General features: G+C 40.0%; 1 protein-coding gene across 2 annotated transcripts in view; it reads left to right on the top strand.

The window, feature by feature from the left end:
• The window catches only part of slit3 (slit homolog 3 (Drosophila)), a 260,950-nt gene that overhangs the window by 229,564 nt on the left and 3,817 nt on the right, over positions 1-27,569 (top strand). For both annotated transcript variants that reach the window (XM_067599833.1, XM_067599834.1), the window contains 9 exons: positions 452-549; positions 5,084-5,223; positions 7,728-7,821; positions 8,955-9,092; positions 10,305-10,545; positions 12,367-12,497; positions 25,857-26,011; positions 26,450-26,607; positions 27,137-27,294. In XM_067599833.1, the coding sequence (XP_067455934.1) occupies positions 452-549; positions 5,084-5,223; positions 7,728-7,821; positions 8,955-9,092; positions 10,305-10,545; positions 12,367-12,497; positions 25,857-26,011; positions 26,450-26,607; positions 27,137-27,294 (1,313 nt within the window). The remainder of the gene's footprint in view (positions 1-451; positions 550-5,083; positions 5,224-7,727; positions 7,822-8,954; positions 9,093-10,304; positions 10,546-12,366; positions 12,498-25,856; positions 26,012-26,449; positions 26,608-27,136; positions 27,295-27,569) is intronic.

Raw genomic sequence — 27,569 nt, 5'->3', positions numbered from 1 at the left:
TTATGAAATTCAAGAAGGAAACATGCAGATATAGGCTATGTGAATGTTTGAAATATATGAGGATATAATGTGCTCCGAGGTTCACATGTCCAGTCAGATCCCACCCTCACAGTCGCCACAACCATCAGCAGTTTTCTTATGTAGTGACAAAACTGATCCCTCAACAGCTCCCCTCCCCAAAAAACGCTGCCAACTGTATTCAATCATCAGGCTACAGCCAAGAATTGAGCCCATGTCTCTGTGGTGGTAGCCAAGTTCTTTAGTCCTTGCACCCTGGCACCCCACAGTTTAGCTTTTTGTTTTCAATCATTAGCATGTAGCTTATTACCACCACTGCTTTTTTGCCATCTATCATTGTGTGAGTACTGAAATCCTCTGTAGAAGAAAAATGTATAATATTCAAATCTAACCTTCTTTGCCTTGACTTGTCCTCTCCTCTCATCACCTACAGGGTCAGAACTGCGAGATACCTATCAATGCCTGTATTAGTTTCCCCTGTTCTAATGGAGGAACATGCCACATTCAGCCTGGCCATCAAGACCACTACAGGTACAAACATGATCTTTTATTATAATATATCCTAGAAAATGGTAAAGAGTTGTGTTTTCAGTAAAGCATGTTGCAGATTGTGTTTATGCTAAAAACTGTGCATATTTCTCCAGTTCTTTTTGTATTTGAAACCAGCAGTACAACAATTAATTTAGTTTACATATTGCATGTAGAGGATTGAGAAAAATAAAACAAGAAAGAGTTGTTTCAATGGAGTCCTTTGGGAATCCATTTAGGCTGTGGGTCAAATCCCATTGCCCTTTCTAGCCGCCTCTCTGTATTAGTGGAGATGTTTTAAAAACCCCAACCTGTATTCTCATCTAAAGGGAAAATTAACTTTACTTGGCCCCCAGAAACATTGACAACGTGATTAGAGAGGACAGTCTTGCCTCACTGGACAACGCATTACCCGAGATAACAACTTACTTTGACCTTATGATGTGTTTTCCTGCCTGTGTGTGTTGGGGGGTTAAACAGGAAGAAAGGAGGGGGAACCCCCATTTGGGCTGCTCATTAAATCCTTGTGCCCTCTCTGACCTCCTTTACCGCTCAAAGAAATGTTTTAAACTTCTGTCACTGTTCACATCAGTGTTTCTCAAAATGTTTTGCATAAATCTGTCAACACACAGTTTCCATAATGTTAATCAGTTTTTGTTTTATGCACAAACAATACAGAACCGCATACACAGTAGGGTTTACTAGTATTTGACAGACATTTTTTGTTTTTTTATTGCCAGTTGACAGTTTTGCCTACACATGGCTCCAGAATGCAAAATTTGGAAAAATCAAGTGCAGTTAACACAATTCAGTGCAATGCAGTGCAAACTCAGCAGTATCACACTCTCCCATGTGGATGGAATAAATATCTAGTGGAACAACTTTATGAATGAACTGTGGAAAAATAAATTGCCCCTGAAACAGTGTAACAATTTTGTAATTTAGGGTTTTAAGCTGATGTATAACATAAGCAGAAACCCCCAAACAATTATGTACTTGACCTCTTTATTCATCTATATCCATCCAGGAAAGGTGTACCTCATATGCTCGCTCCCTTCCAAGAACTCCCTGCTTCACATTCATACAGTTTCACACATTCACACCTGGGAGCTGCCCAGCACAATCACAGTATTTGACTCCTGGCTACAGCGCAGCACCACGGGAGACACTGGGGGTCAAGAGCCTCTCAGTGGCAGTTGTTGAGGGAGTGGAGAGCAAAGCATCACTCATTGGCTTTCCTAACCATCTTTTCCCAGCTGATCCAGGGATTCAGAGCAGTAGCTCTTAGATTACAAGCTCATTTCTTGCTCCTGTAGGATACTCATGCAATCCTTCACACAATCCATCTACTTTTTTTGTAGAATTGTGAAAAAAAATCTCAAAATGTTCTTTGGCCATGACCTAAAATACTAAACACTATATTCCACTGTCTCTGATCATATCATTACTGGTCCCTTTTGGACCATGAAACTAAAGTAAGAGTGTCCAAACTATTTTGGATTAAGTGCCAAGAGACAAATTATAACTCTAGGAGTAGGCCACAGACCAAAAGTACTCAAAATGGTCACCAATTGTTTAGAAATTTGACAGACTGTGTGTAGTATGCCATGAAGTACACACTATTTTACATCTTGTGAACTCTTTGAACTTGGTAGTGAAATTGCATCTGCATGCTTAATAATTGTCTTCACTCACATGCAACTACATACTGTATGTGTGTGTGCATGAGCATCCTGGATTGTGCCTGCCAGGATCATCAGCATCTCTCCAAAAAGTCCCACTTTGTCCCGGGTGTATGACAAATAGCCACTTTGATTGAGACAATTGTCATAAATATTTTAACCAGATTTGTCTCTTGCTTGAGCCCCTTAACAAGGCCTTTGCCCTTTGAAAGGCTTTGATATGCGTCTGGCCTTTAACGTCCTGCGTGGTAATGCTATTAGGGGTCCCTTTACCCTTTACAGATCTTCTCTTAATTTTAATACCAACACAGGTAGATACAAGTGCCCTCTGACAAAGACAGAGAGAAAGACAGAAAGAATGGGAGACCAGACCCCTTTGACATTTTAACATGTTATATAATCAGTTGGGGATATTCAATAAGTCCAATTAGCTTTGGTTCTTAGCAGGGACCCATTTGTCAAACTATATAGTTTAAATGTCAGGACTGGGATTTGATTGGTGGTACAATGCTCTGTGACCCTGTCAGTGCTGGCAGTGCTCCTCTCATTTGTATTTCGTTGTCTTACTTACCTGCCTACTTACTCATTGGAGAGCTTAATGTCATTTTTCTTTTCTTTTTTCTTTCTTACTTTCTGTTATTCTTCCACTTTTCTCTTTCTCTCCTTCTCTCCTTTTTATTTCCTCACTCCTTTCCTGTGGCAGGTATTGTAGAAAAACGATTGCTTGTTATTTTAATGACTAAATTTAACAAAATGGTACTGAAGTGAAAGGTCCACCCACACCCAAAGTCATTATTTTGTTGGGCGGCAAAAAGGGTAGATGTATGATGTCTCAACTAGGAGGGATGATACATGACAGCAGTACATCCCAAAATATATATAGAGCTGAGTCTAAAAGTAAGTAAAAGTAAGACTGTCAGATCAACAAACATGTAGTGAGCTAAAGCTCCAGACATTTTTCTCTTTAGTTTGTAGAGATGAACCAAAACAGAGGTGAGTGAATATTGGACCTACATTATCATGTTAGCCATATCAATTTAATAAGCGCATAGTTTCTCAAGCGCTAAGTTAGTTTTGGAGCCTTTCTTTCCCCTAGAGGTCAAAAATCACGTAATGCAGCTTTAAGTTTAGCTTTCCAAAAGCAGCAGACAGACAGGGTGGGGGTAACCAATGACTATCATATATGTTGTGGGAAGGGTGAGTGAGTGAGATAACTGTTAGTGTGAGAAGAAGTCTGTGAGGCACCAAAGTTAGATTAGAAGAGTCATTTGAGTGAGAGTGAAAGAAAAGGAAAATGAACTAAAGGTTTTACAGGTGCAAGAGAGGAGTCCAATACAGGGTAGGAAGGATAGAGGATACCATGCCTTACAAATAATGTGTATCTGTGTGTGTGTGTGTGTGTGTGTGTGTGACTTGATAATTGTCACTCACTTGTGCCGACATGACTTCCCCTTGCTTACTATGTCAGGATGACCTTGCTGTAAAATCCTTTTCATCCTAAAGGGAACTCGACTCTATAAAGTGTAAGAGACAAATGCAAGAATAGAGTCATGAGAGTGGGTAAGCTGCTGAGTGCAGCTGTGGTCAGATTTATCAGACTTTGTGTGGAGGGGGGGATCTTTGCCTAAAGGTAGTGTGTGTGTTTCAGTGTGTGAGATATGAAGAGTGGAAAGAGGAGATAAAGAAGACTTTTCTGCTGAATGACTGAAGCTAAGCAGGTGTGGGCTTGGTTTGTACTTGGACGGGAGACCTCCTGGGAAAAACTAAATTGCTGCTGGAAGTGGTGTCGGTGGGCCAGTAGGGGGCAGTCCTCCCTCTAGTACTAATCAATCCTAATGCCCCAGTGCAGTGACGGGGAAACTGTGCTGTAGGAGATGCCCTCCTTCGGATAAGATGTTAAACTGAGGTCCTGACTCACTGTGGTCATTAAAAATCCCATGGCACTTATCGCAAAGAGGAGGGTGTTCCCTGGTGTCCTGACAAAAATTCCCAATCTGGCTCTCTCCATCTGGCCACCTAATCATCCCCCACTGTAACTGGCTCAACGATTTCCTCCCTCTCCACCTCAAGCTGATGTGTGGTAAGCGCTTTGGTGCAAAATGGCTGCCATGCATCACCCAGCTGGGTGCTACACATCGGTGGTGTTTGAGGTGAGTTTCTCTCCTGTCACTGTGAAACACTCTGAAGATGGGAGAGAAAAGAGTGAAAGGAGGCTTTGATAAGTCCTTTAGAGTGCCCCAGGTGGGTGGTGTCCAACAGTAGTGACATCAAATTAGAAAAAAAAAGTTAATCTCAGCTTTTTTTTCTTTCTTTTTTAGCTCTGAGTGGGTTGGGGTTTTTTTCTTCCTTATTAGACAGTAGGTGGTGGAGGAACCCTGACTTCTGATGCTCATTAATGAAATATCCCCCCAAAAGAAAGATAGAGATGACATGAATCAAAGGAATGACTGCTTCTCTCTAAGTTTTAGTGCAGAGAAAGATAGTCAGGGAGGGTTAGCAAGTGGCAGCAGTAATAGTTTAAACTTTGAACTTTAAATTTTTATTTCTGCTATAAAATGAGGCATGAAGTGGTGTCTCTTGTTGGACTACTAAATATAGATGTGCTGTGGCTCGTGTGATGTGTAAGAACCAGCACAAGATGGATGAAAACTCTCCAGAATACAGTTTAAATTTTTTACTTTAAAGCTCTTATAGTAGAATTTAAGGGGAAGTGAAGTTGAGCAGCTGATTGATGTGGCTGATTGATTTTATTTCAAGTTGTGCATCAGGGGTGTGTGTTCAGATCTGTCCTAGCCACCATCTAATTTTGCACATTTTGTGTACCTGTGTGTGTGTGTGTGTGTATATGTGTATAGCTGTGTGTGCCCGCCAGGTTTCGAGGGCCAACGTTGCGAGGTAAATCCAGACGACTGTGAAGACAACGACTGTGAGAACAACTCCACCTGTGTCGATGGAATCAACAACTACACCTGTGTCTGTCCACCCAACTACACAGGTACACACACACACACACGCACACAAAGCATCAATTATTGAATATTTCTGAAACCCCGTGTTTCCCTCTGAGAGGCTGGAAGTGTCACCAAGTCCCTTCACTACTGCGCACACACACAAAACCATATTTTCCACTTTCCTGGATGGTAAGTTAGTGATAGACAGCCTCTCCGCAGTGACCTGAAACTGCTCCTACAGGAGGTTGAAAGAGCAATCACACGAGAGAGAGAGAGAGAAAGAGAGAGAGAGAGGAAGAATGACAGAGAGATGGCAAAGAGGGACAGCGTACTAGAGGGTTAGGGAAAAATAAACATAGAAAGGAAAGGAGTAAAGAAAGGGCTGATAAAGGGCAAAAGAGAGAGAGACAGAGAGAGAGCGAGAGAGCCCACACTTGGTGGAGTCAGCTAAACTGCTGACTGGGAAGTTAAGTTTTTCTATCTGTGACAGTGTCCTCTACACATACACACAGCTGGTCCCCTTTGACACTGGATCTCAGTCAATACACACACACACACACTATGTCATTATCGTTGTTGGCGTACAGAGGTCTCTCACACTGCCAGCCACCTTACCACATACAGCTGTTACACACACACACTCACACACACACACACACACACACACGCACACAGCTGGTTCCTTTGGCTCTGAACCTATACTCAGCTCAGTGAACCGAGGCGTAATCATCAGGTGTCACATTAAGAGGAAAGTCCTTCGCTAGTTGCTCAGCTTTCTCCAAACTCAGCAACCAGGACTGTCACGTCATATTTGCAGAAAGGGGGGCGGGTGGGATCAAGATTTAAGGTCACAAGGCCTTTTAAACAGCTGATATAAAGTTTCTGCAACTAAGGAGTGTCATTCCAAAGGGAGAAAGCCACAGTCTAAATGGACTGGTCACAAGCCCGAATGTGCTCAACAAATTAAATGTCAATCTGTCTTTTAGATTATGAGATACCATTTCCTGAGTGCATTTTTGCCCTTTTGGCTTGAAGGCTGCAATAGAAGAAAAGTCAGGAGGTTACCAAGAACATTAAGATCTATCATCCGGAGACAGTAATTTGTAAAAAACATTCCATAAAAAATCAACGTGTAGTTTTTGAAAAGCTTTATCATGAAGCAAAGTCTTGGAGAAGGGTAAATTTTGACCTGAAAGTGGTACAATACAAAAGGTCAACATCAGGAAATATCGACTTGCAGAAAATGAATATCCAAACAAAATTTCCTGACAATCTGGCCAGTAGTTTTTTTTTGGTCTGGACCAAATTGTATCTTTGGCCAATCATTTGAGAAAATATGATTCTGTTTCACAGCTTCTGAGGTCTATATTATTTAGATGCCCAGCCATGAGTACCAGACAATATTTTGTATATTATTTCAGTGCTTAAATTTATCTTTTGAGTCTTGCCTACACTGTTAATGTACTCTTAACATTGTGACAAACTTGAATGTGTTCTGGGTAGCATTTTAAAATCACTATATATGACTCATGATAAATTTGTGTGGAAAATAAGGACCGACACGCTCTTTCAGCCTCTGAACTGCATTTAATGTTGGCAGTATTTGGTTGGTAATATGTTGAGTTGCTTTATGGCACGAGCCAGATAGAGGGCACTGACCTTCCATTACATCTGAGCCGCAGTAAGACTTTGTAAGTGTTTGGCAGTGGGGAAAAATTAAAGGCCAGTTGGTAAATCACTCGCAGCATGTTTATCCTCTTCAGTAATCATCTCAACGTTTCAACGATTGTAATTATACCAAAGTATCACAGTTAATTTCTCAATGACAAATTAGTGTTGGCATCTTTAACTAAGTGTCCAAAGTGTGAAACAGCCTGCCCAGGAGGCACTCAGTATAGATTAGGCAACCTCAATTTACTTTCATAGTACATTCTTTTAAACATTTGCTGCAGATTTAAGAATTTCAGATGTCATTTCCAGCAGATTCAGGAATGTACTGCAGTTCAGAATAACATGCATCTAAAAATGACTTGAGAAAAGGGTAGTGGAGACAGACAGGGTGGGAGTGAGGCAGCAGGATTAGATTAAAGCAGGCAGAGAATGATGGAAATGTGTTTGACCTTTCTCAATCCCTGCTTCCTTCTTATGACCAACTTCAGCTACTGCTTTTACATACACCCTTTGAGCATGTAAGTGTGTGTGCCTGTGTTTTTAATGGTGTGGGACTTCTACATAAACTAAAGCCTTCGACATTATATTTTTCCACCCCTTGCTTTCTTTTTTTTCTCTTCTTTCATTTCTGCTCTCATCTGAAGTTGACAGAGTACATGTGAAAAGGTTAGACTGGCCGTCTCTTCCTATCTCTTTTCTTCCTCCTTTTTTCTATCTTCTGTCTTTTTGTTACTCTCCTCCCTCGTATCCCGCTGCAAATCTCTTTCTCTTTCACATTTGGTTGGTGTCACAGACATACACCTGGTGATGTAGTCTTACATGGAAATCTTTTTAATCACTCAAAAAATAAATATTCAGTCTCACTGTTTGTCACCAGGCGACCTGTGTGAGGAGGTGATTGACCCTTGTCTCCATGGTTTCGACCCCTGTCAGCACGACTCAAAGTGCGTCCATGTTGGCCGCAGTTACAGGTAAGTGACAGCTTCGCAGGAGGTCAACACTTAAAAGGGTCAGAGGTCACAGGTCACATCATGAAAGTCACAGAAACTGTGAGGTGAAAATGTTAAAAGCTGAAAACAAGAAGAATCAGAGTGATCACTTGTGCCCTGGGATTTGATCTCTTCAGTAGGCAAAAACACAACCAGGCAGACCCACATAAACATATTCGTACACAAAGGCAGACTGAAACACATGAAACATGTAGTCTGTGTGAGGGTTTGTAAAACAGTTCATATGTACCTTTGGTTAATATCATCATCTCCTATAATACTGGCTTAGTTTCATGTACTGCTTGGCAACATATTGCCATTATCTTTGTCCTCATTGCAGTTCGTATTTTTCTGCCTTGTATAAATTGTACTTCTCTTGAGGTGCATTATATTTTTCTTAAGGAATTTACCTAAAGGTTAAAACAAACTGTAGAGAAATTCAACAACCTTTTTCATGAAACATCATATAAATTCTAAAATGTACGTAAATGTATTATAAGGTTCAATCCCGAGAGGCTGATATTTTTGAGGTTACAGTAGTTAATATGTTTGTGGGTCTGTGGAGTAAACTTTCATTGTGATCTGTATACATGCATATTCATGCACAGCAGCCCACACACATTTACTTTATATATAAACAGTATTCTTTATATAATTTAAACATTTCTTTTGTAAAATTCACAATTCCTCCTCAAGAACTCCTCAATTACTACCCATCAGATAGAATCACTGGCACCATGTTTTACACTTGGGTCACTGACACTATTAGATTTATAAAAACATAGTCAATACATAAAAGAGTTTTTATAAATGTGGAGCTTGCAATCAGAATTCCAATCTAAAAAATATATTTTGCATGTATACTTTAAAAGTGCAGCCTATTCAAAGGTACTTGGCACTCAATGTTCCAACCAAGGTTTGGTGTCCTGCTCGAGAACACTTGCCACTGAAAACACAAGTTGTTTCTACCTACATGAGCTGTAGAAAAGGACTGAACCTGTACCATCTCTGTATAGTAAAAAAAACCACACAGATTCAGTAAAAATCTGTAATCATTAGGCAAGGCCTGTTGCCCATGCACACAGTAATCCCATCCTTTTTCCATGTCACTCTAGGTGTGAGTGTTTACCGGGCTACGTGGGCCAACACTGTGAGCAGGACTACAATGACTGTCTGGAGAACAAGTGTCAACATGGAGCAGAGTGTGTGGACGCTGTCAACGGCTATACCTGCGTCTGTAAAGAGGGTTTCAGGTAAGAGTCATGGAATCATGGACAGAGCAAATTTGAACAGACACAAATACACTTATGGTGCACACACTGCAGGGCCAGATTGGGAGGAGATACAGATGGTGCTTCATAATCAGACACTTGACTGTCTGGACCAGCCCCTCGTCACAAGAAAAATGACAGTACAGGTCTAAATTTCAGGCCGGCAAAAACGACATATAGTTTGCTCCATCTAGCAGCTGTAGTAATTATGACCCAAAGAAGTGATGCAGTTTAGGTGACTTCAATATAGAGTGACTTTATCTTGATTATTTACTTTATTAGGAGGAGATGGGTTGGGTGGATGGCTAGACAGTTAGATGTCAAAAAGTAGACTTTGCTGCAGGAGACTACTGTTTGCGCCCCGCCCAAAACCATGAGTGCCACATCTCCAACCAAAAGTCAGGACTTTTTTTTTTTAAACCATAAGGTGATGTTTACTGTTGCCATGACAATGAAGGTTACATAACATTAAGGAAGTAGAAGCCCTGTTTCAAGTGATCATTTAAACCCAAACCATCATCTTTCCCTAAATGTAACCAAGTGGGTTTTTTTTGCCTAAACCTTAACCACAGTATTGTCACACCATAAAACCTAATTATTTTTTAACAGTGATTTGTAATGGTTTTGGAAAGTGGCATATTACAGTCCTATTTTGGAAACAGTCCCCATCCATCCTATAGAGGGCGCCGAAAACACTAGACCTATTCTGTCGTTTCGGTATGAGGACGTGTTGTCTGGACCCATTCTGTGCATGTGTGCGTTTGTGTGTGTGCAGCAGATGCAGCTCCATGTGGTTAATTATAGCAGAGACTGCTGGCGAGGGAGAAACAAATTCATCACAAGGGACACTGAGACAGAGAGAGAGAGGAAGTTATAGGTACGCAGGAAACAAAAAGATGAATGAGACAGAAACATGAAGATAGACACTGTATAAGCAAAAAGACGAAATTCAAAGAAAGATTCAGAGATTCAAGAAGATACAGGGGGAAACAAGTAGATATACAGAATCTGTCCTGCTTATAAAACACTTCTATTTCCTTCCAACTTCATAAATGCAATATCCAAATGTAATGTAATCAGAGAAAATACAGAACAAGCTCTAAACAGCTTTAATCAGAGGATACAGACACAACAAATGACCTCATTAAGGATCTATGAATAAGTTATCTTCTGTTTAACCTACTCATCCCTTAGCGGGCTGTTCTGCGAGAACCCTCCACCAATGATCTTGCTGCAGACCAGCCCCTGCGACCAATCAGATTGCCAGAACGGCGCCCAGTGCTTGGTGGTTGCTGGGGAGCCCATCTGTCGCTGCATGCCTGGTTTCTACGGCAACAAATGTGACAAGATGTCCACTGTTCACTTCCTGGGTCGCGATGGGTATGTGGAACTGCCAGGCGCGAAGCTCCGTCCCACCGCACATATTTCATTACAGGTATGGGTGACATTTGACTTCTGCTCACAAAGTTTTGGTTTTCAAGGTGTGTTAACAATCAGTCATCATGCAGGTATTGGAATAAACTTTAAAAATGTGCTCAATATCTTGCTTTCCTTAAGATTAAAAAGTGCTACCTTGTATGGTATGTCGACCATTCAAAGTACAAAAGCCATTTTATGCTGCGCTACATGGAAAACATTTTTGGACTGCTTGAAATAGAGCTGTGAGCCTTTCAAATCAAGCCTATAGAGTTGCAAGACTTAGTGCCGACGAAGCAAAGCAAACATCTGCTACACCCTCTGTTTCCATGGCACACTGAGCACTAGTGCCTGTGTATGCGTGCATGCATGCACACACACATTCACACAGAGCATACATTTTGAACACCTGAAAGTAATAGAGACATATTTTCCTCTTTTTTGAAAATGAGACTGTAAGTGAGCGAAAGAGAAACAAGAAAAGGAGGGCAGTTTAATTGATATTTACCACCTGTTCGGATGTGTGTGAATGTGTGTGTGCGCGCGTGTGCTTCTGCTTTCCTGCCAGGAGCTTTCAATGTCAGTGCCAAGGCTGTTAAAACTCTACCAAGAGGCCCTGACTCAGAGGCAAGAGAGAGAAACTGAAAAAAAGAATGAAAGGGCCCCACACTTCATAAATCACTGTATATTTTTTCTCTTTCTTTAACACTTTTTCTCTCTTTTCTCAGTCTTAATCTATTCTCTCTTCAGCCTTTTTCTATATCTCACTCTTTTCTTCCATCCCCCTCCTATCTCTCTCTGTCTGTTGTTCTCTACATCTCTTCCTCCTTTTCTTTAGGTCTGCCTCGCTCTCTTCTTCTCTCCAGCAGCTTGTTAACAGGTGTTGACTTGGCTATGCTCCATTGAAGCCAGAGTGTTAAGTGCTTGGCCCCTTGGCCCCATTTCCACTCGTTAGTTAGTTAGCGCTTAGCAGAGCACGCAAGCAAGTGTGACATGTCAAGTGTGTATGTGTGGGAGGGAGGTGTGAGTGACCTTGTTTAGGAACGTGTGCAGTGGAATTTATATTATTTTCCCTAATTTTCTTACAGTTCTTTAGCAGTGATGGCATGACATAGTATCTAGATTTAGAAGTGTTTTTCTCTTTGACTTAGAGCTACATCAACACTTGAAATCTGAAAGAACTAAAAACTAGCTCAGTGCCAGCTAGGTGCTTTGCCAGGTCTGAGAAACTTTCAGGTAAACAAGCTGTGTAGATTCACACAATACTTGACAACCAACGGTAAGAATGTGGAACACTTACAAACAGTAGTGTGCAAAACATGTCACCAGATTTACAAGCTTTCAAATGCAAGCTGAAAATGTTGGAATGGTAAAAAAAAAGAGGAAAACTCTCTACTAGTACTGTGTTTGAGTCAAGGTGAATCAGACCAGTATCCAAACCAAGGATACCACTAAAGACTATAAAGAAAGTGTTAAAGCCTCTTGATTTGCGGTAGCAAAACAGAAACTAAGGTTATTTGCAGACAAACTTAACAAATCAGCATTAGATCTTAATTAGCTTCAGTAGTATGGATCAGTTTCACTTGCATGATGTAATGCCTGATCTTGAACTACATTAATTTGCAATGCTGCATTTGCCCAACAGCAGTTACTGCTCAGCACTGCATTAAACATGGCTTTGTTCTCAATGAGAAACTACATGTGTGGGACTTTTTTCTGGGTTTTTAATCACCAAGGTAGGGCCATTATTTAGAGCATCTGTCTGTATCTGTGTATGAAACCATGATTTTTGTCTTGTTTTTTTTTTACTTTTTAAACTTCTGTTACTCTGTGTCTCCAGGTGGCTACAGATAAAGACAATGGTATTTTATTGTATAAGGAAGATCATGACCCTCTGGCACTGGAGCTGTACCAGGGACACATACGACTCATCTACGACATCGCCAACTATCCACCCACCACTGTATATAGGTATGACACACACACACACACACAGAAAAGTACTTTCTTATTTTCTTAGCTTCCAGATTTGTTTTGCAGAATTCATCATTCAGTATATGCTAAAGTTCGGGTTTAAATATGGTTTTAGTAATTTAATGTAAAAGAAACACACATTCTGTCTTGTAAACTCATTCATGTTTTCATATTTATTGATTTATTCTGATATGCAATGGTTTAAGGTGGTTTAGCATAGGCACACACATACACATGCACATAGAAAAACATGCAGAAAACAAAGAATTTAATTACTTTTCGGGTTCAAAAGGGGTTAAGACTTAAAAGATTACAAAAAGCATACATTTTCTCTACTGCCTAGGTATGTTTTAAATTACTTATTTGTATAAATCGAATGAAGCTACTGTATAACTGTACAAGATTCAAGTTTTACAAAGGTTCAAGGTAGGGTTAGGGCACTTAAGAATAGAAAAAGCACACAGTATGTACACACCTACACAAGGTTCCAATTTCAATGAGGTTTTTATATGCTTTATGGACTTTTCAGTGATACTCAAAGTAGGTGCTGATTTGGCCATGCGCACAAATCCACAGACATTTTCTTCCTCCCACACACACACACACACTCACACAGATCCATATCTGAGCACTTCCCTCTATAAACAAACATGAACTCAGAAAAATTCCTTTGCAATCCTGACCAGACAGTCATGTACCCGAGAAAAACCCAACAAAAGTCTCTCTAGGTAAAACTTCAAACAGTAGAAACAAAAGCCCTCATTCAGTGGGTTAGTCGCTGTAAGCCCTTGGATATTATAATAAAGTCCATTCACATTTTCATAGGAATGGATACTCCATGGTAAACTATGGAAACAGCAATTGTAATCCAGGAAAAGAACATGATAAAGCTTTCAGTAGTTACTTGTAGGACACACCATTTAGGGTTTTACAGACATACTCGAGCATGTGGCTTTACAAACAAACAAAAATGACAAATTCACTAAATAATCAGCATAATTACTAAACATACAGTGCTAAATCTAATGTCCTCTTTAAGCTTTAATAAAAAAAAAAGTCTGTCAAGTCTTTAATAATTGCATTAAGTGGTCATTGTGAAACTAACGTTTTGGGTGATGCAGGTGACAATTGAGAATGTTTTAATACACATCCTGTACTATGATGCCAGAAAGGTCATGGACTTTTCTCCACTCAAAGATGACTACTGTAATAATTCAGAAAATAACAAAAATAAATGACAGAGGATATGTGATAACTGCAAACAGTTATCTTAAGAAATATAGTGAAGTAAATTTAGCTTGAGTTTTTTAAACTTTATTTATGTAGCACTTTTTAAAACACACAATTACAAAGTGCTTCACATATAGGATAAAATACACACATACAAATACAAATATACATACCTACATACATACATACATACATTCATACATACATACATACATACGCCTGATACATAGACAAGAAGTAAGCACATGACCAAGATAATCACAACTGAAGGTGAACAGAGAGTAATTATAAAAAAGGCTAACCTATAGAAATTAGTTTTCAGCTGCTTAAAGAAACCACAGAATCAGCAGATCTGATGGAATGGGGAAGGCTGTTCCAAAGTTTAGGAGCAACAACCGTAAAAGCATGGTCACCTCTGGTTCAAAGTTCAAATGTTGGTCAAAAAGGATACCAAGATTTTTAGAGGTGGTCTTGATGTTGCTAGCGAGGGGGCCAATATAGAGACTGACCTCCTTAGTAAAACAATCAAAGCCGATCACAAGGACCTCAGTTTTGTCAGAATTGAGAAATGTTGAATTTATAACAGAAGCTCAAGTCATGATGGGTGGTAAGGTTATTGAGGTACTAGGTTTAACCGAAAAGTAAAGCTGTGTGTCATCTGCATAGTTCAGTAGTCTATCAATTAAAACAGCATGATCAATGGTATCAAAGGCAGCAGATAAATCAAATATAACTAAAATGATATATCCACCTTTATCTGCACACATGATAATGTTGTTAGTTACTTTAAGCAGTGCCATGGTCAAAGTGAAAGGAGGTTTGGAAATGGGCCTGTAGTTAACTAAATCGGTGGTATCTAGAGAGGGTTTTTTGAGGAGAGGGAAGACACAGGCTGTCTTGAAATAGTAAGGTATGTAACCAGAGAAGAGAGATTGATCAACAATAGAGGGAAGGCAGGAGGTATTGACTGGTAGGGCCTCTTTAAGAAATTTGGATGGAATAATATCAGCAGGGCAAGACAATGGATGGATATGAGAAAGTATGTCTAAGAGACCATAGGTGGAAATAGGATTGAACTCAGACAGCAGAACAGGGCAGGTAACTCAAACAGAGTGACGAACACCAAGGTTGAAATTTGACCTGAGCCCATTGATCTTGTCAACAAACAGAATTTAGAATCTTAGCACAGTTGTCAGAGGAGGTGGCCGGGAATCCAGAATGAGCAAGATTCAGAAGTCAGTCGTTATTGTTGTTATTATTAATCAGGCCAGAGAAATATTGTGCTCCAGCTAAGGAGCCATGTTAGAAATTATACATTTGTGACTAGAAACTAAATCAGACACATACAGGGAAGTCAGGCCAAGCGTAAAAAATAAGATCAAGGGTGTGCCCACAGTTATGTGTGGGGCCAGAAACATGTGGCACTAGGTTAAATGATTTTGCAGTGTTTAGGAATTCTGTGGCTAGGGAATTAGAGGAATCATCAGTGTGAATGCTAAAATCAACTACAATAATGATCTTGTCAAATTTGAAAGCAGATTGGAGAAATTAGTTCTAAAATTTGTACAAGATCTAGAGGATCGGTAGATAACAATACAACACACTGGAAAGGTATGAAAAGATCCAGCAGTAAATGGGATACATTTGAAGTGGTTCTTATAAACCACTGCAATGCCCCCATCATGGCCTATGGACATTGGGGCATTCAGAAAGTTATAGTTAGGGGGGCAAAGCTCCACCAGGGGGCAGCAGTGCCCTGATTTGAGTCTAGTCTCAGTAAGACATAAGATATCTAAATTATAGGAGGTGACAAAGTCATTTCGAATAAAAGATTTGTTTGACAGTGATCAAGTGTTAAAAAGGGTAAAGAAAACTGGAGAAAGGGACTTGTGAGGCTTAAGCTTGCAAGAGACAGCAATCAAGATCTTAAGCATAGCAGCAGAATGACGGCGAATAAAGCATTTCTTTTGCCTGGGATCGAGAAAAAGGAGGTAACATGAAAAGAAAAGACTGGAGAACTAGGTTTGGTGGGGATATAACAGTGTTCAAATGAACAGATCTGGAGTTAGAAGGGTTAACAAGAAGATGAGAGATAGGACTTGCAGGGCAACAGGTTTTATAACTTTTACAGGAGTGTAAAGTCAGTTCAATGTTTGTTGACAAAAGGTGGAATCCTGTGTGGTTAGGGTGCATACACAATGTGTTTCTGCCTGTATGGAATCCTCATGATCTAAAGGAGCACACAAAACACAGGAAAGAAAAAGAGAATAAGAGAAAAAGAAGGGATTGACCGACTTTATGTTCAAGTAGACAGTGAGAGAAAGAAAGAGAACCCATGTCCATCTTTGTCTGGTACTGATTGGCTACTATTGATTCTGTCTGCTTTTCTGTCTACACTGTCTGTGGCCGGAAGAAAGAGGGAGAGAGATGTGAGAGGGATGAATGATATGATATATGATTCAACACCATGTATTGTCGCGAGGGATACTCAGTTTGTAACACAAGCACAGAAAACATGCACATCATGCAAAACATTCATCAACAACAATAATTAATTACAACAACTATTTTAATAAATACATTAACCTGCAAGACAATTGGCCAAAGGTACCAGTCTCTACACTTTATTTGGTGGGATGTACAAGCAGGATAGTTACATTAGCATAAAGCTCTGCATATTGTATTTATGTACTGTAGTACCTTATGTCAAAAAAGGAGATTGGTTTAATGCACAAATCTTCCAGAGTTTCTACAGCGGCAGATGATGGAAGGGGTTAAAGACCAAAACGAAAACATGTTGCCCAGCGTGGAAAGAATAAAACAAAACACCTTAAACTTGAAAAAGCAAAAATGTTAATTGCAATAGGAAACAGCTGTGTTTTGAGGAAATTCAATGTCAGTATTGAGAAACACTAGCACCAACAATACCGTTGGTGCCATCTTGACCACCAAATTAAATTTATAGTATCATATACAAATTGAAACTGCTTTTTGTACCACTTTTCAATGATCAGTGAGTCAGTTTAATAATGCCAACTGCAAATGTAGGGAAGCAGGGAAAGAGAGAGACATATGTTAGTGTAATTGAGTGAATCAAGCGAAGGTTGGAGGAAAGAAAGGAGACAGAGGTGAAGAGAAGTTAGAAGGAGACGAGGGGGAAGGGAGACCCTTATTGCTTTCTCATTTACACTCGCCTTCTCTCTATATATTTCAATCAGTGATTTTCTCAGCATGTGACGCCTGGCTTTGTGGTTTTAGCTCTGCTCTGTTCTATAGTCTCTGTGGAGGAAGACAAGGTCACAGAGGAAAGAAGAGGTACTGGTAGTCTACACCCTCTAATGATAACATGCAGCAAGCTCATAACAAATTTGACTTTAGGATTAGGACGTGTCATATTCAGAATCCTGCAAGTAGCTGTGGGAGAAAAAGAGTCAAAGCCACAATTTAATGTCAAAGACAAGATTGCCTTTTGCTTCAAACCCTCACTTTATTGACTTTTTATATACAATTTCAGATTTTTTGTCACCAAATCATGTAGGCAATGTTTTTGACTTTGCTTATTTAGCAGTATTTCATGTTTTTTCATAATTAGACAAACATATCAGCATCAAGACTTTGAATGCTGGTGACAGTTTCATGCAAAGTGTTAAACTGCGATGTATACTCAAAAATGGACATGGACTGTAGACACACACTTGGTTCTATTTATACTATATTAGAGGTCTGCATACATGGATGTGTGCACGTTTGTTTGGATTCTTGTGGAAATGCAAAATTTTCGTCAACTTTGTGCACCCTTGCACTTTTAGAGGTTGAGGAGGAGAGGACAATGGGACAGTTTTTTGTCATGAATTTATGTTGATAAATATTGAACATTTACACGTTTTAGAGCATAGTCCAGTAACAGTGATACTGCTAATGTTGTAATATGACAAACTTGACAAATCTGACAAATCTGTATCCTGTCTTCAGCTACCTTTGAAAAACTGATGCATAAAGCAACTTTATTATAATAATAATGTTTTGCTGTATTGATTACCTTGCGAGGCAGCTGGATTCGCGAGATCAAGACATCATAAGATTGGAATCCATCTTGTCAGGCTTCAAGTTATGAACTTGTGTCCGGTGGCTTGGGCCAATCAGTGTCCCATGAGGATATCAGCTTCCTTGCAAAGTAAGACAATGATAGGCGGTGACAGGCAGATGGTTTACCCAATCACCTGCCAAGTATTTTTTGAAAGTGCCTGCCCTTTTCTGAGCAGTTTCCTATGACAGCTTCTCAGATGGCTCTGTGTAACAAACCATCTGGCATGTCAGGTTACTGTATTGAACCATGTGGGTGAATTTGTTTCGCAGAGGTTAGAACACAAGGTCAACTTTAGAGCAGCAGGCCTGGAGCTGGTTGGGACTATGACTTGCTCAAGGACACTTCAGCAGGGCAGATGTTTGCAAAATGAAATGATCAACTGGGTCTAAAGACCATGACAACAACTTCCTACTCTGTTGAGTTTGTCAATATTTTTCTACTTGTGCACTTTGCAATTCAGTGCTGATATTCTGTTTATTCACATGAGTAGATTTGTAAGAGCCACTTATCCCAAATATGACCTTAACCAGAATATGTGCTAGTGTTCACAATACATGACACATGGTGACAAGCAAGAAGAGGACAAGAGGGAAGGGGTGGTTAGAAAGGAAGGAAGGGTAGAATGAAAGAATGGAAACGATGGGGTAAATCTCATTAGGCACTGGCACAGATGGGGAGGGGTGGAGACTGAGTTGAAAAGGTTGAGAAGGAGAGAGAAGAGGACAGACGTAGAGGGATGTATGGATGCATAGAAAGACAGATTGATCGCTTGAGAGACAGACATAGATAAAGAGACAGCCAGAAAGACAGATGGATTGACTGATGCTGGACGGAAGGCATGAATGACATAGCAGACAACGCAATGAAGAGATAACTGGGTAGAATAGGTTGCCCGCCAGTGGAGAAAACAGGAGGGGTAAAACAGATGGATAGAAGCAGTCGAAATAAAAAGACCATGAGACACGGTTGAACGGCAGGATGGATAAGAGAGGAGTGAGGGATGACAGAGGGATAGAGTGAAAGAGGGGGAAGAGCAGAGGGGAAAAGTAAACCACAGAGTGAGTCAGGGAATTATCCTTGTCTGGTCTTGTTAGCTTGACACGGGCCACGCCTGGGAGGGAGACAGACAGACAGACAGAGTGCAAGAAAAACTGAGAGAAGCAGGGAAATAAAGTGAAAAAGAGCGACAGATGAAGAAAGAGAGAGACAAAGAAAGAGTACAGCAGTGCATAGGACACAAATAGAGACAAGGGAGAAAAAAATCCAAAACAGAACATGATAAAGAGGGAGAAAAAATTAAATATTTAAAGCAAAGGCAAGAAACAGAGATCCATAGAATCAGATCATGTCTGAGCACAATGCTAAGTACTAAGTAAACACTGTCTCTATGTTATGTTTAGCATTAGCAATCTGGAAGGAGACGAGGCCCAGCTCAAAGCCTGGGGCTCATTTTACCACAAGCCTCTATGTATTCCTTTGTATGTGCCATCTTTTGATTGCATGAGTCTGAGCATTGCAAATGGCCTATCTTATCTGCCCTAATTTGGAAATACATTTTAAACTGATTCAAACCGCATGGCCAGACAGGCACAGCAGAACGTCCTGCCACCATTCAACTGATACTGTCCAGAATGGCGTAACTGTTTAACCACCACAATCTGAGCACAGCAATTCTGGCAGATCCCGAACATGGCACTGTCCATAAAGTTACTGCGGTTGTACAACTGAGGGCCAGGGACTGGTGCCAGTCCCTGGGATGTTTCTGGTAGATCCATGGGTTGGTTATCTTGTGTTGAAACCAGAGAGCCAGGAATGGCATCACATTCAAGCCAGTTTTTGACGACGAGCTGGAATGTAGCAGTTGTGGCCAGACCAGACACACTAATGAAAAAAAACTAATGCTGGTAATAGGAGTAATCATTGAATCACCTCAGTTGTAACAGTTAAAATTTGGGTTTACCATACAGATTTGATTGTGTTTCAGATTTTGACTGTCAAAAGGTCAAATATATCTAAGAGATTAGGTCAAGTTTACACCATAAAGGAGGGGGGCGGAGGAGGAGGAAGAGGAGGCCTGCAGTTTACACATGTAGGTTTGATGCATGCATAGATACAAACATTTACATACTTGTGTTATACAAGGAATAACACAAACAAACACAAAGACATACACTGAAAGATATATAAAGCAAAATTACAGGTGCATATCGACACACACCTGTCCAGAGATGCAGCCCACAATAAAACTGAGAAATTGGATCACGAAAAACAGAGAAATAGAGGAATACAAAAAAAGTAGGAATCTTAGAAGGGCAGATAGAAAGATGCTGGGGTGGAGAGCAGAGGGAATGATAAAGAAAATGAAGAACATACTGTACAAGCACAGAAGTGGTCGAGTTTTCAATTTATAGAAAGAGAAAAAGGGAGGGCAAGAGGGTGACAGAAAGAGAGATAGGAGAAGGTGTACAAGTCCTTCACTGCGCCCTCATTAGCAACAGATGAAAGCGGTTATGCATGCACAGTGTTAAATGTACACGTGTGTGTGTGTGTGCAGGAAAGAGAGAGAGTGTGTGTGTTTGTTGTGTATTAATGTGCTGCCCTTTACTAAATGCCACACTAATCTCCCATCAGGTCAAAGAGAGCACATCTACTGTTATTCATCAGCGAGCGACAGAGGGAGGGATGCAGGGATGGATGGGTACATGAAAGGAGAAAGGATGATAGAGGAAGGTATAGGCGGTGAGAGGACAGAAAGGAGACAATAAAAAGACAGAGGTAGAGTGGGGAGGGATGATAATGGATGGTTAAACAGAGGAGCATGGATAGAGGAAGAAACTGGATGTCAGAGAAAGCAGGATGGAGGGAGAGGATAGGAGGCATCAGGAATCAGGAAAGATGAAAAGATGATATGACGAGAGAGGAAACAGAAGAGACAGGTGCAATACCTACAACATCACATTTATAATTATGTGGTTTATCTGGCAATTTAATATTCTGCCACCTTTTTGCTTGGCAAGTATAATTTGAGGGATAATACAGATGTTACATTTTCCTTTCTTTTTGCGCCAGTTGTGCCAATTCAGTGAGGAAATAGGAAGTACCTAAAAAAATGTTCACCAGACAGACTTTTGTTAAATCTATTTAAACTGAGACAGATACTATTTTATAAATTAAGAGGTTTGACACTAAACACTCTCCCACCAGCACAGGATTCAGTCTCTGCTTCGGTGCCTCCATCAAAAACAACCGGTGTTTTCTGGTGGGAAGCTGGTGAGGGATCGTGTCCTGGAAAAGAGGTCTTAACCAACCAGGACTTGATTCTGGTTGATAGTGTGTAGCAGTTTACATGCTTCTCTGTATGTCTAAATAATACTAGAGAGACATAAATATTCGGTCTTGCAATCATATTGTGTTACTGTTATTGTGTCCACCTTACATACACACAATGCATCATGGTTCACTGTATAGCCACACTCTATACATTAACAGATGAACCAAGCTGTATATTTTCCTGATAAAATCTAAAAAGGATTTTGGAAATTGTGTAAAAAAGTTGCAGCTATGATATGTATCTTCATTTGTACTTGGATCGTCACAAGTTTATAACTTTTACGTGCAGTTTCTATTTCGATACCGCTCTTACACAATTATTTTGTGGTGAATTGACTGAATGTCTGACCTGAATCCAGCTCTTAAAACTACAGCACTGCGGTTGAAACACACAGACAATCCTTGAACATTACAGGTTTAAAACGCTCAGAGGCAATTCAAACATTCTAATACTGAAACCTTATAGGCCTGAAACAACGAGCGCTCATTCCTGAAACCCTACATCAAAACGCTACGAATCCACCCCTGAAAAGTACAAATTTCATATGAACTGGCCAGCCTGGTTTAATGAAAGCTGAAAAAAGAGGGAAAGAAAACAGTGAAGGAGCTTTCCGTTCAGCAGCTGCCATCTCAGAAATGCCTAATTGAGGTTACTACGGCAATATGGGGCTGGGATGCCTGTCTGCTGAACATCATTTTAATCAGATTGGGCTGCTTAACACACACACACACAGCTTGACACACACATATATACAGTATGCACACATAAAGATATTCAAGCTCATACACACATGAAAGCCCACTAGAGTCTCAAACTTACACACATGCAGACTCACAAACATAAAACTGTCTTATACATACAAACACTCACACACATATTCTGTGTAAAGACGGCACATGCACGCACAAACACATACAAACTTGCTTGATCACACAAATATACAATAACAAAAAATGCAAATTCACAAATACACAAGGTCCACTGTCAAATACATTCATTCATGTCACATAAACACACACACGAACAAACTGCAAATGTGGTTTAGAAAACCTTGTAAGTAAATGATAGTGGTGCCTAATTAGATTTAAGAGTGTAAGTGGATCTGCACGGTTCTAATCCAAATATTTTTTTTAGCTTGAGATAAAGTCAACGATTTGTAATTACGTCTGGGTTTGTATTTGATTCAGTTAAATAAAAAAGAGACTTTTTGGTTTTTAGGAAGTGCTTTTTCAGAAAAGTTTATTTGTGTGTGTATGTACACATTCAGGGTGTATTTGATTCTGGACTGACAGGAAATTGACGTCCCTTGTGAACTTGGGGAAACACAATGAGAGTAAGAGAGACAGGCAGTTGAAATCTGCTACGGCTTTGTGTTTGTTTTTATTGAATTCCACAATGGGTTGCTTTTAACTAATACACCAAGCCAACACAGCTGCCTTCAAAGAACCTGAAACACACTTATGTATGCGCACACACACACACAGACAGATATACAGTATATATTTATCAAAAAGTAGAAATTCTCCATGCAGAATCCACAAAAGTATATATTTCCATAATGTGCTGATAAAGAGACTGTACCTGTATTTATACATAAGTGGTTATATATTTGGAATTTATAGAATCACACACAAACACGTAAACACACACACACACGTCTCAGCCAGGATCTGGAAAGCATCCACTTGTCAAAACACAGATGAGGTGTGATGTTGGCAAACACCACACACACACACACACACACACACACACACACACACACACACACACACACACACACACACACACACACACGCCTGCAGGGCTAGCGTCTGGTCAAAACTTGGAAACACTGACCATTAGTCATCTACTGCCACCTGGTGGAGCTTTGGTCTCAAAGCAGGTTCAGCACTCCGTGTGTGTACATGCATGTGTGTGTGTGTGTGTGTGTGTGTGTGTGTATGTGTGCGTGTGTGCGTGTGTGTGTGTATGTGTGTATGTGTGTATGTGTGCGTGTGTGCATGTGTGTGTGTAGAGTGTCAAAATGAGTGTGTTAAGTTCAAACCTGTGGATAAAAATCAATTTCAGAATGTTTCCAGCTATGTGAGCTGCTTGTTTGATTTAAATTCCCAGACTTGAACAAATTTAAAAGGGATGAAGTGCTTCTAGGAACGAAAGAAACAGAAGACCTTAGAAGACGAAAGGAGTGGGAACGATTGTTGAAATGAAAGGAAGGGAAAGGAAAGGGGAGAACATACCAGGAGAAATCAGGGGGGAGAAAAAATATGACAATGAGAAAATTGGGAAAGAAAAGAAAGGAGATGAGGCAAGATGTGTTGAGGGGAGAGGAAAGGGAGAGAATAAATGCAAAGTGAGGATAGGAGAAGAGCGTGGGGAGGGAGAGAGCTAATCTTTCAGGCTAGCAGACCATCATTTTGCTTGGTTGCAGCAGGCCCGTTTGAGACCATTATTAAATTACATGGCTCCTAATGGAAACCATGTATGTGTCTGTGTTGGGTCTACACTGAAGTAAGAGCTCTTATTTTAGAAACCACCAGCTAAATGCTGAACTAGATTGATGTCCAGAAGAACAGAACTTTTTTTTTTTGTTAGTGTTGACTGTATAAATGGCTTTGTTTCTCATTTATCTTAGCAATGTGTTAATCCAATTTTCAGATTTGCACATAAAGTAATTCTAAAGATTTTGTTTTACACTCTTATCCAGTTAATTATTTGCATTACATTACTATAAAACTGTTCAAATATGTATTTTCAGAAGTATTTTCATTCTATGCTACTTTGTACTTCTACTCCACTACAGTTCGGAGACAACTACTATTTTTATTTGACAGCTGTAGTTACTTTTCAGATGAAAATGTTATATTAACTAATATAATATAATATATAATAATACAATATAATAATAATATAATATAAGTTTATAAAATACAATACATTGTCAAAGATGAAACCAATAGTTCCCAAACCTTTTGGCTTGTAACCCCTGTGTGTAGTTGTGGCTCCTTGTCATTTTACAGATGTTTGAGTTGTTAGCAGTTCCACCAAATAAATAATTGTTTGAGACCTAAAGAGGTAAAACTTTCCAATATTTCACAAAAAAGCAAAGTTTAGAGAAGGAACTTCATTTTTCTTGGCTGATTTAATATATCTGTCACAGGGGCTGATTTTCTGCAAAGTAAGTAGTTGTACTTTTAATACTTTAAGTACATTTTTAATACTTCTGTACTTTTACTTAAGTAGAATAAATGCAGAAATTTTACTTGTCATGGAGTGCGTTGCGGTATTGCTACTTAATTATTGTTACTTACTTAAGTAAAGGATCTGAGTACTTCTTCCACCACTGTAAACCTTACTTATTGCTCTACATGTAAAATGAAAAGGTATCTGAAAGTGTAAAACCCTAATAGGTTGCACAGTTGTACTTAATGATCCTAAAAAACTGGGAAGAAATATGTGTTTTCTGTTTTTAGTCAGCATTTTATAATAAGTTCCTCATTCTCTTTCTTTTCTCCATCCTCTTATTGTTTTGCTTCTTTACCATATCATCATAATAATAATATTTTCTTCACCTATTTAATCTTTCTCCTTCCTCTTACCCTAATGTTATTGCATCTGCTCTGTTTTTCTCTTTTTTCTATAGTCAGCATTTTCTATAAAAGTCACTCTGGCCCGCCTCCAGAACTCACAACCCTGCTTCATTGGCTGTTAATGTAACATCACTGTAATCTGAATGCTCTATAAACAGCTGTCAATCAAAGCTGACTTGAGGCTCCTTAGCTAGTTAGCCAATCAGAGGTTGCAGACAAAGGGAAGTATTGTCTTGATGTTTAGCTGTGAGAGTCTGGAGCAGACCACCAACGGAAAGAGTGGCTTCACTTGTTCTTTTGTGTTTTTGCTGTTCTGCTTGTTTTCTCCGGGTTCGGGGAAGGAAGAACTTGGGTGAACGGAGGCACAGTCAACTTTACCACCCCGCCATCTACCTCTCTTTGCCGCTCTCTCTTGCTCTCTCTCTTTCGGCTGTGCCAAACCACTGTCTCTATAGCTGTCTGTCTCCCCTCCAGCAAAAACCACTTAGTGGGGGAATCTCAGACACACACTCTCACACACAAACACACACACTTTCTTCCCAGGGTCAGACATGGTGCAAAAGGTCATGATCCTGGTTCATTGCAGGCTCCTCTTCGGTGGAAAATTTCTTCCAAAAAATATCACAGCTCTAGTAACAAGTCTTCTTTCTTTAACACAAGGGTCTAAACTGGTTGAGTCTGGCCGTTCAGTCGTACAAATTTAGTCTCGCTTCGAGGCTCAAGCCCATAAGAATAAACAAGTGTGCTGCGTCTGGGTCTCAACCCCCATGTTCGGAAACCAGGGTCTAGATCGAGGGCGTATTTTAATCTCTTCCAAAAGAACACTTCATAGAGGATGTGATCAGTCTGTTTTATGTCTGAGAATAACATTTCAGCACAGATTTCCCTAATTTCTTTTTAATTCGGTCTGGTCGATTTGCAAACACAACAATACAGAGAAAAAAAAATGTTTGACTTGAAAATGTTTGGAGTCTGTTTTGTGTCTGGCATTTCCAATTTGCTCTATCATGTTTTTTCCTCCCTAATTCTCCTGTCTGGTGTAGAATTCAACAGTAATTTATCATAATAAGAACCATACTGAAAAGCTCTCCTTCCTTTCTTTCTGTGTGTGTTTGTAACAGTGTGGAGACTGTGAATGACGGGCTTTTCCACACGGTTGAGCTGTTGATTCAGAACCGTTCACTGAGCCTGGTTGTGGATAACGGCGCCCCCAAGAGCCTGGGAAAGCTAGCACGCCAGCCCTCCGTTGACCACAACACTCAACTTTACATAGGAGGTACACACACACACGCACACACACACACACACACACACACACATTTATACTGTATATACACATTTGTGGACACTTGTATTAATCATTCAGATGTTATTTTGCCTGCTCTTAACTGCCTCTCTATGGTTGTGATCACATCTTTGCTGTGCATGGATACACACAAATACAGTTACCCGCAAAATGTAACTACACACACACACTAAATCCCAGCAAAGGATGTGGTTGGGAGACAAAGAAGTCTTTGTTCAACTTCTCCTTAAAAGCGAGTGAGATATGCCCCCGAGAACAGTCAGTCTTTCCTCTTGAGAACAAGAAAGCAAACATGATTTTGTTGTAGTATAGTGAAAGCTATGATGTCATATTCTTACTGAAATGTTGTATTTTCTTCTCATTTTTTTCTTTCCATACCCTCCTGTCTTGTTCTCCTTCATCACCAAGGCGTACCATCCCAAGTGGTGGCCTCAGGCCTGCGTCCCGGCCCTGAACGTTCCCCTCAGGCCTTCAATGGCTGTATCCACAATGTCAAAATTAACGGGGAGGCCCAGGACCTGAGTTACCGAGCCACAGGAGGACGACCACAAGGGGTTGAGGCCAAGGTAATAACACGGGGGAAGGTTCACTCGTGGCAAAAGGGGTGTTGTTATACTGTACAGCCTTATTTTAGAGTTACAACAGTAGAAGTTCTGTAGGAGCTACAAAGCAGCCTTTAAAGCCATAGCTATCAACATAGCAGCTGAGAAAGTTGTGTTTTGCAAGAGACATCCAACAATGTCTAGGGATGACATCATGGTGAAAAACTGCTTTTTGGGCTTCAGTGCAAAGATCTTTAAGTCCAGCATCAAACCAAAAAAGCACAACATTTTCAAAAATGAGCAACTGTGGAAAAACATTGAGATCACACAATAACCATATTTAGGTCACACTCCAATAAAGCTATGCTGGCAACAGCTCTGAAGAAGTACTGGTATCATCTCTCCATTTTGGCACTATATTTACACTGATGATGAAGATGAAGGCTTTAACAATCCTGTAACATCAAAATGTTTGCCAGGTTATTAGCATTAATAGGCCTTTCAACTCAGTTTCCCTTGACAGTATTTCCTCCCTTTCTTTTCCTGTCACCAGGCTGATGGCATTCTTGCAGGATGTCACACCTGCAGTGTGTGCGCACAGGGTGCGTGCAGAGAGGGCGGGGAGACGGGGGTAACATGTGACTGTCCTCCAGGACGCAGCGGGGCCTTGTGTGACCAGACAACAGCACCAACCCCCTGTCAGAACAGCAGGTAGGCAGAGACTGGGCAGAAATTACATAGAAAGAAGTGCATGTACAGTATGTGAGGATGTCAACTTTGGCTCTGAGATATTTTAATGGGCATTTTTTTCTATTTTCTTACTTTTTATAGACAAAACAGTTGATGAAAAAAATAGGCGATTAATTCATAATGAAATTGTTTGTTGCAACCCTTTTTGATTGATTAACATAGCTAGTAAAGGAAACTGTTAATGAGTTATCCTATGTCATTTTCATCCTTTTATTGACATTTTTATCCTATAAAAA

Source organism: Thunnus thynnus, chromosome 9 (assembly GCF_963924715.1).
Source record: "Thunnus thynnus chromosome 9, fThuThy2.1, whole genome shotgun sequence".
Classification (NCBI taxonomy): domain Eukaryota; kingdom Metazoa; phylum Chordata; class Actinopteri; order Scombriformes; family Scombridae; genus Thunnus; species Thunnus thynnus.
The sequence above is the reverse complement of the archived record's forward strand: the minus strand, read 5'-3'. Positions and strand labels throughout refer to the sequence as shown.